The following is a 14,724-nucleotide window of genomic DNA, read 5'->3' as shown; positions in this document are numbered from 1 at the left end:
GTGACTTACATATGAATACCATATTGAGTTCTTCATGTCATCCAGAAGCACAATTAAAATTTCAATAAATCCAGTCACAGTCAAGTGAGTAACAATAAAATAAACTCATCAAAATGTTTATTGACATACTTAATCAACCTCTAGTCCTCGTGACACACAAACGAATGATCAAAGTGTAAACATCCCATTGGATAATTCCGCTAAAAAAAACTCAACGTGATGGAATTAAAATATCGGAAGAGGCACAACAAGAAGAAAATACAAAAAACAGCAATTTTAAATCAAAAAGCACTTGTTTTTTTGTATTACAATGAAAAAATGATAATTCATCATGATGCGGTTCCACTTTAAAGTAGTGAGATTGAAAAAATAATTTTCAAATTGTCATTTTCACCGCGTTAAATGACCCATAATGGATATCCAACAAAAAAATTTGTAATTTTCGATGACTAGATTAAAATAATTATTTTGTCAAAAATGTAAGCTATTTGACCAATATTGATAAAATTATTTCAGTCACTCACTATATCGTGAGCTGTAAATGAATGAGTTTTTCGTTGGAGACTCACTTACAAATGACATATAAATAAACAAAAGAGGTTTGTTCCTGCTATGGAAATCGTTTTATGAATTTCAATTTTTTTCGTTAATTTTGATGTCAAATTACGACCACATTTGGAATAATATTCAGATGTTTTCATTTTATGAACGTTTTTTTTCTGGTTTTGTGGGTTATACGTGCTGCCGCCGTTGATGTTGGCTGGTTGGTTGGTTTGTTGTTGTTGCAGCCGTTTATCGTTGTCCCAAAAATGGCACATCTGATTATCGTTAAATAGTTGTTGAAAAAAGGCTTTTTCTTACTGAATGAAATGGAGATTATTAAGTATGAAAGTCACTGGTATGGGGTGACTAGAGCGCATTTTTTGGAGATGCTGGGGAAGAGATCAGTGCTAGAAATCAGCAAGTGACTTGGTCAACTTGAGTACCATCTAAGGCAATAACCGTCAAACAATCTTGAGCATCTTCTACATCAAATTGTTATGTTAATCACTTTTAGGTTAGGAATTCTCATCCTCCAATTTTCGAGGACCGCATCCAAAAATCCTAATTTGTCCAATCATGCATCCCAAAAAACCGCAATCTTAAAGTCATTACTGCCACATGTTTCGGTGATGCCTCATTTTCATTACCATCAAGACAAGTCATTGAAAGGAAAACGAAAAAAACTTTCGGATGAGAGACGTGAGGATTGTCAAAGATGTATCTCCACTCTTTTATGATCATTATTGACATTTCGAACTCTTGACTTGCATGCTAAATAATCACATGATTACAATAGATAGTGAAAACATTTATTCAATAGAGTGACTACATATCTGAGCTATTCAACCTTTACATAGCTCATGCATATCTATATTAAATTAAATAAAAATTATTTGTTAAGCATAAGTAAAAGAAGAAATGGAAAGGAGAACATTTTTGTTAAAAAAATTTCACATTTTTATTCCCGTTGAAGAGAGCGAAACTTCTACTTTAAATGCATCGCCATTGATGTTTATATACGTTTTTCTTTTTTGGGGTTAATTTGATTAAGTCGTTCAATAAGGCATTACGAATTAGAAAATAATAGGCAATTGAAATAAGAATTTCTACACACAAAACTATAATTTCATTCATTACATACGGAGTCGAGTGAATTGTGTACTCTATGTTAATGCATGCACAATATGAAGTAGTAAATAAAGTAATTGTCGATAGATTATTGTGTTTGGGGATTCTTGTGGATCGGTATTTGGATTTCGTGGATGGTTGTTATGCTTTACCGTTTGTCAATGAGCATTTTAAGGAACTTTAGAATATCTCAACTGTCATTTAATATTCAAATTATATTTGCAACTGCAATTAGTTGATTTTCCCCTTTCATAGTTGTTTACCCTTTCATATTTACATTTCAGTCTGTTTTTGAACTCCGAAGAATAAACATTATCATTATTTAAATCCAATTTGAAGCTTCTTTAGTTATATTTTACTTATTTATCAGTAAATAAGTACTGCTGCTTGTTCTCATCAGCAAATCCTCTAATTGTGATTATCATACAGATGAAACATTTGATTATAACATCAAATCTCAAGAATCTCACCAAAAACAAATCATTTCTGTGTCAAAATTCATTAAATTCAGTTATTCAAATCCAATTTCGATGCTCAATTTACCAAAAATTGACTGACACACTTAATCTTCTTCCATAATATCTTATTTTATATGAAAAATTTCCTCAATTGCTTCCATCACATGACGTCAAAATTCATCTCAAATTCCAAGCATATCCAAATCCCTACATGAATCAGAAAATCGAGAAAGAAAGTACAGAAAAAAAGAAATATTTCGCAGATTTCTGTTAAGCATAATGCTAAGTATATCTAATCAGATTAAGTTGCATATTGATGTGGTGTAACAATTTATTTATTTTTCATAACATAATTTTTATTACTGTTTATATACACACATATATATATTTTTTGAGAACATGCATGCATACCAGAGAGCAGAGAGCGTTGCAAAAACAAAAACAAAAAATAGTTTCTATTTCATTTTCTAATGGTACATGGCTGTAATAAGCTGAGCATTGCACATTACACACAATTTACTATGGAAAATTGCATATATGTAGCTGGAAATTACTATAATCACGAAATGAGAAACACAAGATGAAGCTTATTAAGTATAAAAATTGTAATAATTAGAAGATTGGAAATTGGGAAAGAGAGTATGCTGTAAAGATTGAATAGAGGAGAAACAACAAACAGACAAACGAGATTTGCATGTTTGACTTCTATAAGTATGTTAAATGGCCCATGACGAGTGATTTTTAAGACTTTCTAGTAATTCTGTAATCAACCAGAGATCTGCGTTATCCCACTTCTTCTTCATCTTCATCCTCTCTCTATCTATGTTGTTTTTTTTTACGACCCATACTAATACTAGAGCTACTGTTGATGATGCTGCTGCTGTTTATACTAATTTTCTTCAATTAATTAGCATCTATATATAATTTTTTAAATCGCTGCTCAAGCCTTTATTACTATCGTCATTGATATACATCCATATATATTCATGAGCATCTCATTTTAATGTTTCATTCGGGATGCTCGATGCATTTATAATATGAAATGAGAACGCATTATGAATAAATTATAATGCACATATTTTCTTTTTACAAAAAATAAAAATTAATTAATTAATTTCATAGGTTAACATTTTCTCTTTTCTCTTATGTCTCATTACAGGCTTCAAGGAAGGTTTCAAAATGTGGTTACTTATTTGTAGCACCACATGATTGGGATTGGAATAATCCACTGTATAGAACAAAGGTAAGTAAATCACGTAATAGAAAATATAGCGGGCAGGGTTGGGAAATTTTGTTATTTTTTGGAGATTTAACTGAGTTTAAAAGAGTTTTTGGGGTTAAATGGAGGAAATTGAAAGACATATTTTTGAAAAGATACTCAAAATACTGAGGAGTTGAATCTGGGATATCGAACCATATGTAGGCGAATCTGTCAAAACTAGAATAAAGCCTTTGAGACTAGAGATGGCTCAGCATCAGAACAGAGATCTAAAACTCTCTCTCATTAATGAGTACGTGGGTTCGATTCCCACTAAAGACCGATAACTTAATTATTACTTGAATTCTCGTCCGATGCCGGAAATTTGGCTGTGGTGAGCGTGTCATTGGTTCCAGATAAGATTTTATGCAATCTGGTCTCATATCAGAGTTAAGTCAGCCTTAGACCGGAATATTTGCCATTCCTATACCGTTTGAATCTTGAGATTGAAAGCAAAACTTCGAAAAGATCTAATGTCACACAAACAGTCGTTTAAAATTCAATTTAAGGCACAAACGGAAGACTCTCCTCATTTAAGACTTCAATTCCTAAATTACAAATTGTGCCACTCGAGTTAGGAATCAATTATCAGCTATAACCATAAATTGAACCTTCAGACATTTCCCTTAATACACCCGACATCTGCGTCTAAAATAGTAATAGCGCCAAGAATTTCCAATCACGACACAAATGTCATCTAATTAATATCCAATGTCTATAAAAATTAATGAAACAAGACCGGAAATCAAATAAAGATGGTAAAAGCTCTCAGATTGTATATATTTCTATTTTTATCAGTCTTCTTACTTTCTTTCAAGAATTAATAACACTTCCAATAAATCGAAAACACTTTCATTATCAGTTCCTGTGCACAGCCAAGACAAACGTCGTCAATCTAATAGCATAATCACAACTCTGTATATAGACTGACTTTGTTTTGAATGGTTTGTGGATGCATGGTGAATTTTTGTATTTTTTTATTAATAAATATATGTAAAAACCTATATATGATATAAGCTGCTTATCATTAAATTCCTTTATTTTCATTCACGAGGCGCTTAGAAATAAAAAAAAAGTAAAAAGAAATGAGAAAATGAAAGAAAACACAACAAGACACAAAAAAATGAGAGTTAACGGAGTGTGTAAAGGCTTACATAAAACATAAAATAAAAACTGCACCGTCAACTTCGATCGATAAGGCTGGATCAAATGGTTGGTGCAGAGAAATTACAAAACAATTACTCAGCAAGACTCTTTAACTCTTTTTATTACATTTTTTTTGAAGCTATATAAAGGTACAGAAAAGAAACAAAGAGCGTTACGCTGCAAATATTACTTCTCTTTTATGATTATCTCAAAATCTCATATGCAAGTCATGAGAAGCTGTAAAGGAAAAAAAATCATATAAGTTAAGCCGCAATATGTTTTCGCGCCCCGTCAAATGTTTACAGTAGTGGTGGGCAACCTGTGTGGTGCGACTCATTCCTTAGTGTCCCTCAAAATGCCATGAACCGTATGTCGTATACGGTTTTGGTCGAGCCTTACGGCCACGGTGTGTCGCGAGAATATAATGTTATGCCACGACACACTAGTATGCCTCCAAAACCGTATGCCGTGTATGGTTTCGGTCGAGGTTTACTGTCAAGTTGTCCGCGAAAATAAAAGGTTGTGCCGCGACACACTAGTGTGCTTCCATAAAGCCATGAAACATATGCCATGCATGACTTCGATCCAAGATTCCCACCAGCGCATGCCACGACACACAGGTTGTCCACCACTCTCATAAAGTTCAAAATGTACTTAAGTATCTCTTTTTCATATTGTTTAAAGACTATAGAGATGGGCTTACTGATTAATAGGATATTTGCGGTTAGTTTTTTCGGATAATTTGGTGCTTATTAGAGAAATTATATTGCAATTTGTCTGAAAGAAATTCGAAAGCTTGATGATGGTTGAATAATTTCTTTGGGAAACCACGATGACTTTTTAAGGTGAAAAATTGATTATTGATGATGAAAAAATTAATTTTGCGGAACCAGAATGTGAATTTGGTAATAGAGCATCAAAAATGAGCTTTTTTACACGGATCGTAATTGATCTGAAGCTGTGGCGGGTAACCTTTCACCTTGGTAGTATGCCTCAACCGAAACCGCACATGGCATACGGTTCAGGCTGTCCACCACAGATCTGTACGGTCAGCGAAGCACCAGAGCAGTTAACATCCAATTTGGGGTTCAAACCCTCTTCTTAACTCTCAGAATCATTACAGTTCTATGCCTAGTTACATTCCTGACTAGCATATGTGTTGATAGATAAAGAAAAACATATTTCTAAATGTACAACTAGAAGTAACAGAACACACTGATCGCAAAACCTGATAAATTTGTAATTTTCTCAAAAAAAAAAAAAAAATTAATTTATTCTTCAACTATCTTTGTAATTTTATGGGCAGAGTATAGTATGTTATCTAAAAAGGAAAACGCCAATCAATCAAGAAATGTCTTGCATTATCTTTTTGCTTCAACAACAGGTAGTGTACATGCTACTCTAGATATTTTTTGCGCTTCTTATTTCGGTTAGATTCATTAAAATTTCTTGATCAGATTAGAGCAGGCAAATTAAAGTAATTTTTGTGATACTTGCTTGTGCTTTGTTGATAAACACAATGGACTTAAGTATGAGTAGTTTTGGATTTGAAAACTATTCATCAATCATGTGATAACGGTTGGAATTTATAGTAAATGATCTTTGAGGAAATGAATATTTGATGACTTTTCAAAGCAAAACTGAATTCTTTGGGAATGAGTTTAGTTTACAAGATTAGAATATGCTGAAATGCTATCCAAATGGCAGTCGAGTGGATAATTTGATTAGAATTGAATGGCACTAAGCTTGGTAGAGACAGTTCCTCGGAATTCACTTAGAAACTACTGGCTGGTTAACTACCTGGGTGATATACTTAATGCGGACAAGAAACAGGCGTCATCTAGTTGTGCTGCTCGGGAATATTCATTGGATATTACGTCGACAGCATTTGAAGTTTCCCAAACGACTAGGTTTAGTAAGGGAACTGATTATTGCTCCAAATCCTCAAATCCCAATACCAACAACGTGTTTCGGATGTCGTACCACAAGAACCGCTGACCTAGATCGCCCTAAAACCTTACAAATTCCAAATCACTCCAAAATTTCTTCTCATTTTTTATTGCATCATTCTCGTCACAATATTTCAATCTTATTTACACATCAAGTGAGTTTACTGCACCTTTGCCTTAAAGTGTATATACGGAAGCTCATTCCACACATTCAGCCTAACCCATACATTACATATCAAAAACATCGATTTTCAATAAAATAAATTTCTAATTTCATTTAATTTATGATCAGAACAAATTTAAAGAATTTTTATGACCAAAACGAAGAAATGAAAGCTTTTTACCATAAGAAAAGAGATGTGGGGAGGAGGGGCAGGGGCATGTAACTATAAAAATTCAAATTTCAACGTTAAATTACATCAGTAAATAAGAGGATTAAAAACATAAAATATTCATGTAGAATTGGTTGATCAGCAAGAAAGTCTTTTCAAAATTCCAGCACAATGCCCATCTCCATATGAATGAAATAAGATAGATTGAACATATTCATGAACTAGAATGTTATAAGAGCATGAAAAAAAAAACTAAAGCTTATAGAATAAGAAGAAAGGCGACAAATGAACAAATGCAATGAAAGTGTGTAGCGGGTTTTAATATATATCGATATCAAAATAATGTTATAGGAAAGAAGAAAAAAAAAATCATCACCCAATGTAAAAATATTTGTAGCATGCAGTGAGCATAAGAGAAATAAAGATAGATAGAGAAAATAAATATAATAACAGCAACATACATTCTTCTTAATTTATTTCATTTCTTCACAAATCTCTGCATTGGAGGGGTTGTTTGTGAGTGACGTCTATCAAAACATGAAGCAGGTGATCACTTCCTTTATTATTTAGAATGATGACATAAGTTAAGGGCAGGGGTGGGGATCCCCATTGCAACTGCACACATTGATCGATAGCCTAGAGTGTTAGATAGACTTAGGGCGATGGTAGGCAACTCAACTACAACCACATACCTTGGTAGTACACCTATATCATCACATAACTTCAAGGCATTGGACGACAACTTCACTGTCACGGTGTACCTTGGTGGTAAGCCTAGAGTGTCACATAACTTTAATGGTAGGCCACCCTTATATCACTGCACACTTTGATGCTAAGCCTCGTTTGAAACCACACATCACATATGGTCAATGGCTTCAGAATTAGAGTCTAGTAATGGCTCTTCAACACTATATCATTGGGAGTGCAGGAAGAAGAAGAATTCAAAAAAAAAAGTGTGCAATTTATGTATGGCACTTTGTCATAAAGTCGAGTAACCCCTGTTAGCTCAGTGGGAATAGCATTATATCGGGAACCGTTGGAGACGAGGGTTCGAGTCCTACTCTGATATGTCAGATCAAATAGTTCATGACATTTCCAAAAATACAGGTAACCCACCATTGATTTAGGGTTTTGATTGAATCTACTTTCTTAAAATCTTTAGGGCTTTGATTGAATCGCTTGAAGGCCCATTGAACATCCATTGCCGCATTCAGAGTTCGTCAAAATCTGAATCTGTCATTAGATAACTTCTTCCAGTTTCTAATTCCCAGCACTTTTGCATCTGAGCAATGATCCAGCAGTAATCCCATGAATCCACAACATCATCAATGAATGACTCCCTGCATATGTCTATAATATTGTTTTGCTGCTGCTGCTGATCATGTCGACGAATGCATTTGTGTGTGTTTGCGTAAACGAGTATCTATAAATGGTTTTATATCGTGAAAGTCTCTTCTCAATCATTATGAATTAAGGAGAGAGAAACAAAAAAACCGTATCATAATAACATATGAAATAGACATAAAAAAAATAGTAGTGATATATAGAAATGAAGTAACATATTAAAGCATAAACTGTGACTGTATTAGTCTCATAGGTAACAGCAAATTAAATTTATGCTACTTTTTTTCTATTCATTTATGCTTGAATGAAAGGGCCCTTTATGGCACTTCATTTAGCTTTTTGTTGAATAGCTAGTGAAATTCATATTTATCACATTTCAAATGTGATTTTCTTTTTAAAAATATATAAAAAATAGGCAATAAAATTTTAAAAAGCATTTCACTAATTCATTTCAATCATTCACAATTGCCGTAATGCGTTGTTGCAAAAAAAAAGCGACTGACTGAAAATTTATGTGCTACTTGATGGCTTGTGTCATAAAAGCATAGTCAAGTCGGTCTTTGAAGTCTCTTTTGCTTTTAACCGATGCCGATCATCAATTTAGATTTTTTTAGAGAAAATTTCCTTGATGATGGCGTTAAAATAGATGTGGGATGGATGGATTTGGGCGCATTTTGTATCAATATGATTAATATTGTTGCTGGCACTAGAAATTTCTATAATAAAATCGATTATTTTCAATCCAATTAGAAATCTGTCTTCCTATGATCTAGAAAACTAACTTCCCGAAAGAGTAATCCGTTTAATTATAGATTTAATCAGTTAATTAAAAATAAAACTAATCATTTTGTTACAGTGGGTTATCAGCTGCTCTACTTCTAATATCTTTCTCATTGTTGCTGTTTCTATACTTAAAATGTAGGAAGGAAAATTAAAAATACAAAAAAGTTAATCGAATGTGAGGTTGATTTACATCAGGAATTTGCACGAATATAAAGTTAATTAGTTCATATATGAGACTTTAAACACTCAAATAATATAGGCAGCTTATGCTTGATAGGAATTTAAGTACAGTTTTGTCAGTAAAATTGGAACTGCCTACGATTTATCGGGTCATAAAGTAAATTGCGATTCGATTATAGAGAAATTATTTTAGGGCTTAATCAAGGTAGGATTGAATGGAGAAAACTGTTTAATTGGAATTGATAGTAATTTTATTGCAACTTTTATTGCTTAATATTTGAAAATAAAATTAACGATCATTAGAAATTTAAATTTTATTTCGTTAAGTTTATCGAAACTAAAAGCCAACTTCAAGTTTATCGGATAATTTTAATCGAAAAGAAAGCATTTTTAAAGTGTTTGAAGTGATTTGTAATTAAATTGAAAGTTTAAGGCTATCCAAAGAAGGAAAATTAAGGCACAATGATCTAAGCATTGAATAAAAAGGTATTGAACGTCGAAATTCAAGAAAAGATCCAGGAAGAAACTAAAACTGAAGATTTACAAATTGATATTTAAGAATTCGAACAAATTTGAAGTTTAGGTCTAAGTAAACTGAGAAGTAAGTGCTACATTCAATTCTAAGTGATATTAAATGGATAGCTTCACTAATATAGTTTAAAATTCAATTTCAATTAAGTAACAAAACTAAAAATCCAAACTATCCAAAAAGCAACGAAACCAAACAGCATACATGTCCAAAATCAAATCAGTCAACCATCCTGCCAGTCAGTCAACAAGCCATCAACATATCCAAGTTTATTCACATAGTTTTTGTGCAGAAAAAAGTGCTTCAAAATTAAGATTGAAGCAAAAAAGTTTGAGTTACGACAGATGGAAAGGCATTTGGGAAACATGGGAGCAACAGCATAATATTCATGCATCATATATGTAATACTAATGCTGCTCCGCATTACTTTCAATCTCTTTTTCTCCTTTCTCGTAACATAAAAAACATAAACTGTAAAAAATTAATTTTTTATACTATTTTGGGTGATAGTGAAATTATTTTTCTTTTTTTGTCGATGAAATAACAAGCGCAGTAAATAATGTGAGAATTTCGTGGCATTAACATGCTCCAAAAGATTACTTATACTGCTCACATTCATTGGCACATAATGTAACACAAAAGAAATAAAAAAATAAAATTTTTGCTCACGATGTTGCCTGCAAAAAGTAAATTCTTTCAATTGATGATCAATTTTTCTTTCTGTTGTGCTTTTTTTTTCGTTATTTTGATTTAATGAGAAAAATAAAAATTGCACTTAAAGTCACAAATTGCAATTTCATCATCATCATCTTGATGGTTTATTTTCGATGTTCTGTTTTTCCCCAAAAATGAATATAATCTGCACGTAAAAATAATTTGTTACTTATTTATTTGGATGTTTAGTGCGTTTATCAATGACGCTGATAATTTTACTTTGATTGGCTGGCTGGCAGGATGGTGAAGTGTGAGATCTCAGCAATAAGACATCGTTGAGAGCTCGGATTTGAAGCATCAGTTCAGTAATATCGAGTTACTGACTTATCACTTGGTTTTCTAGCTTAAAACTATAGCTAAATGCTTTAATTAATGATTTTTCTGCTTTGTCTACAAAACCCCTTAGAATTTTCCCCTCGACAACAATTTGAATTTTATTTGACCGTTAATTTTCAAAAAAATCTTGACCGTTATTTTTCGTGAATTTTTTTGACCATTTCTGATTGATTTTTGCTAAGCAAATACTGATCACTGTCCAAAATGCGCTTAAGTCCATCAATCAATATCACGAGATCTTTAAACATTTCTTTTTTGTTGAACATAAAACGCGAAAATTTCCATCAAAAATTTGATATCCTTACATAAGTGAATAAATTATTGTTATTATATTGTCAGTGATCAATTCATGATGAAAATTGCATAAAAGCATTACTAAATGAAATTATGGACACAATAGACACAATTATGCGCCGAAATAAAATCGATTAAATTGGTACACATTAAATGCATTTTAAGCATTATGGAATTTATATTTAAACAGACATTTTTATGGGTTTCATAATAAACTTTTATGAAGTTTCAATAATTTCAATTAGCTGTTGAAGTTTTCATGCTCATTATTGTATGTCGTGCAATTTGGAGGTATTTTGTATTATTTTGGTATTTTGCTGTGTGAAAATAGAGGCAATTTTTTAATATTTTTGCTGAGTTGAGGGTTGATATTGATCTGTGTTGAAGTAAGTCAGAATATGACGAAATCATTCTAAATTAATTCTTACACCTATACGATTTTTTTTTTTGAATTAATGGCAATTTTTATGACTTTATTGGATTAATTCATTACAAATAATACAAAAGGTTTTATAATGGATATAGTGCAAAGCATTTAAGCTGAATGGCTAAGTTGAAATTGTAAAATTCCTAAAGATCAATATAGAATTTATGGTTTAAAATAGGAAATTCCAATAATTTTTCTAAAATTTGTGAATTGCATACTTGATCGCCATATAGTGAATTGGCACCTACATGTTCGAATTCCCAGCCACTAGTTCGAACAGACAAGAGCCTAGCTCATGAATTTGTTTGATAATTATGTTAGCACTTTGTCATATGGTCGAATAGCCCCTGATAGCTCATTGATAAGAGCATGCGACCGGAAATCGTAGTACGTGGGTTCGAATCCCACTCAGAATCCTTTGCTCAGAGCTATACTTTTTCTGTTAAACCAACAGTATGTTTACAAAATTGAATATATTCAGGGATTAAGTATAGTTGTCTCATTGTCTGCTAGAGTTGTTACTAGGTGTCGTGGAAACAACATTTGTCATGGCAGATCAGTTATTGTTGAACTCTATAAATTTTCAAATAATTTCATTTAAAAATGAATTCTTAGCAACTTTCCCTGGACCTGAAGAACAAATGTGATCCATGGCCTTTGTCAGATAGCACCTGAAGCTATCTACCATCTACTCAGGCAATCCACCACTGACTATTTCTTGCCAATCTTATAACCCAAAAAGATCATTCAGATTATAATTTACAAGAATGATTCAAACTAATTTGATGAATCCACAAGCTTACCAAGCATCTTTTAAGCTTTACAAATGAAATATTAATCAAAACCTCATCTAAGTATCTTCAAATTAATCTTAACATAATTACAACTACTGTATGAATCTTCCGTGCAAAAAAAAACCAATATCCCGGTTGCGGATTACAAAACACAGATTAAAACTTCTGATTCCGCAAACTCAAAACATTCATTTAAATTTAAAGCCTAATAGTTTTCAAATATCATCATTTATTAACAATTCTATAAGTAAGATCGTGCATAAGATCAACTTGTATTATTAATAAAATTCCTTCAGCTGTAACATACCGCTTCCTAATTGTATACATTTCACGCTTACCGCCATTATAAAATATCAATATTAAATTCTTTGGCCAGAGAATGGATTATTGTGGATTTAAAAATCACAACGCCATGCTAATTGATTGATTAAGATGAAATTTTTTAGCAAACATATGAGACGTGATCTTATGCATGAGTGATAATGCTGATGAATTGCACAAAAAATATGGAAAGGACGTATCATTTTTCATAAATTTACTGCTGCGCATTTAAAATGAAACTTTTCATCGATCTTTTTTTTTGCAAAAAAAGTATAGTAAAATTATGTATATAGGACAATATTGTTGCAGTATCATTTCATAATCAAGTCATTATATCACCGATCATTCGCATTAATTTTTTTTTATTTCTTTTCTTTCTTCTTATGATCGGCATAACTAGAAATGCTGAAACGAAAATGAAATTTTCTGGTCAATAAAATTGTATCGATTGAAATAAGAGTGTCATTAGTAGCTGAAATGAATGCTAAAATCTAAAGCATGACAGATATATTTCAGCAACACCTTTCTACTCTTGGTGTTTATATGATTATAATGGTTTGTTACTTAGGATACTTAGTTAAATTGCTGGCTGTATAGATATTTTGTGCTACAGCCTCGCCTTGATATCGCCTGAAACTGACCCTATCGGCTACAGCTAGCCAATATTCAATACCAAATGCCTCTATATCTATATAATAATGTCTCTATCAATAGCTTTCTTCCAAGAGTTCTTTGACCGATCTCTTGATTATTTGCCAATAACTTGTTCTTGATAAAGAATCCTGATGGACCATATGTATGTATATGATGCATGGAGTCAGCATGGTCAAGAATGCAGGATAAAGTTCTGAAATATCATGACTTTTAGGTCAGTTTGAAGTCAAAAGTCAGGGATAGGACGCAATTTAATCATGTTCTTGAGCACACATAAGAGAATAGCCTGAAAATGTTTGAGGAACCCAAAAATTGAGGGAATTTATGGATTTTTGACTCTAAATCTCTCCCTGGAAGTGCATAAAAGAACAGAAAACTTGATTTTTCACCATCACAAAGCTGTTAATTAACCCCATTTAGACCATCTAGGATCTCCCAGTTTTTTTTATTGCATTTCGTCAAAACAGTGACATAGTGACTGCGTTGTCCGAAGTACCTTCCTAATTTGTACAGTTTAAACTATTCTAAACTGCTTAAAGTCTTAATATCCTCCAAATTAATTAAATACCAAATCTGAACTCATATAACCTTGCCAAAAAACTAACTCTCATATACTTTAATAACAAGAAAATCCCAATATTTGACAGTCATAACTTATTATCGACCCATTTCACAGCTTATCAATTTATTATTAAAATTTCATAATAAATAAATTTATACAAAAACTTAAATATGCGCACAAAATGAAATGATTCAATATAAAAATGTGACATTAAGCCTATCAAATATCCAAAAAAGCTATACCTGTAAAATAGTTGATGTGTGTAAATTCATTTTTTCCACTCTTAATTAATTCTTCATATTTTACCAACAATTATACGCAGTAATTTTGAAATGTACATGAGAGAAACATTTTATGCTGTACATAAATACCTTTCATTGTAATGTTTTGCAATCCACTAAAAGCCACAAAATGAGCATGTTAAAGAAAAAAAGACACACAAAAATAAAAAAAAAAAACATTCATCTAGTTATGATGAGAGCGAAAAGGCAGCAGAGATTATGCAATATTCCATCTGATTTTTCATAACTACATAATCTTTCATCAACTTGAGCATTCACACTACTTAAAAAACCTTTTTGTTGTTGTTGGATTATGAATCGTCATCGTCAGCACATCTAATGTTAAAAGCGTCGTGTTTCAAATTTTTGGTGGGTATGAAAATATTTTTTTTGGATAGTACAATGACCCATGTCTCACATTTGCTTAAAGCAAGATCGCTTGCGCGCTTACATGCCTTCTTTTATTGTTATTATTCATGCTATAACAAAAGAGACGGTTTTTCAGTCTTTCTGCATTTTGTGTGTTGCTGCTTTCCTTGATGTAACAATATTTATATTCATTTTCATTTCTCCAGTTCTGATTTGAAATGAATCACAAGACGACTGTCCATTATTATGTGCAAGTCTCAATTGAAATTGATTGCTTTTGCCCAAATGGCATAAGATTATTGAATAATAATGTGGCGAATAT

General features: G+C 32.0%; 1 protein-coding gene across 1 annotated transcript in view; it reads left to right on the top strand.

Moving 5' to 3' along the window:
• Nucleotides 1–14,724, top strand: part of osp (myosin phosphatase Rho interacting protein outspread) — a 77,327-nt gene that overhangs the window by 17,780 nt on the left and 44,823 nt on the right. The window contains exon 2 of the mRNA XM_070646405.1: nt 3,289–3,372. Within this exon, the coding sequence (XP_070502506.1) occupies nt 3,289–3,372 (84 nt within the window). The remainder of the gene's footprint in view (nt 1–3,288; nt 3,373–14,724) is intronic.

This window comes from Chironomus tepperi, unplaced genomic scaffold (genome assembly GCF_022539635.2).
Source record: "Chironomus tepperi strain 1889 unplaced genomic scaffold, CSIRO-AGI_Ctep_v1 contig_359, whole genome shotgun sequence".
Lineage (NCBI taxonomy): Eukaryota > Metazoa > Arthropoda > Insecta > Diptera > Chironomidae > Chironomus > Chironomus tepperi.
The sequence above is the reverse complement of the archived record's forward strand: the minus strand, read 5'-3'. Positions and strand labels throughout refer to the sequence as shown.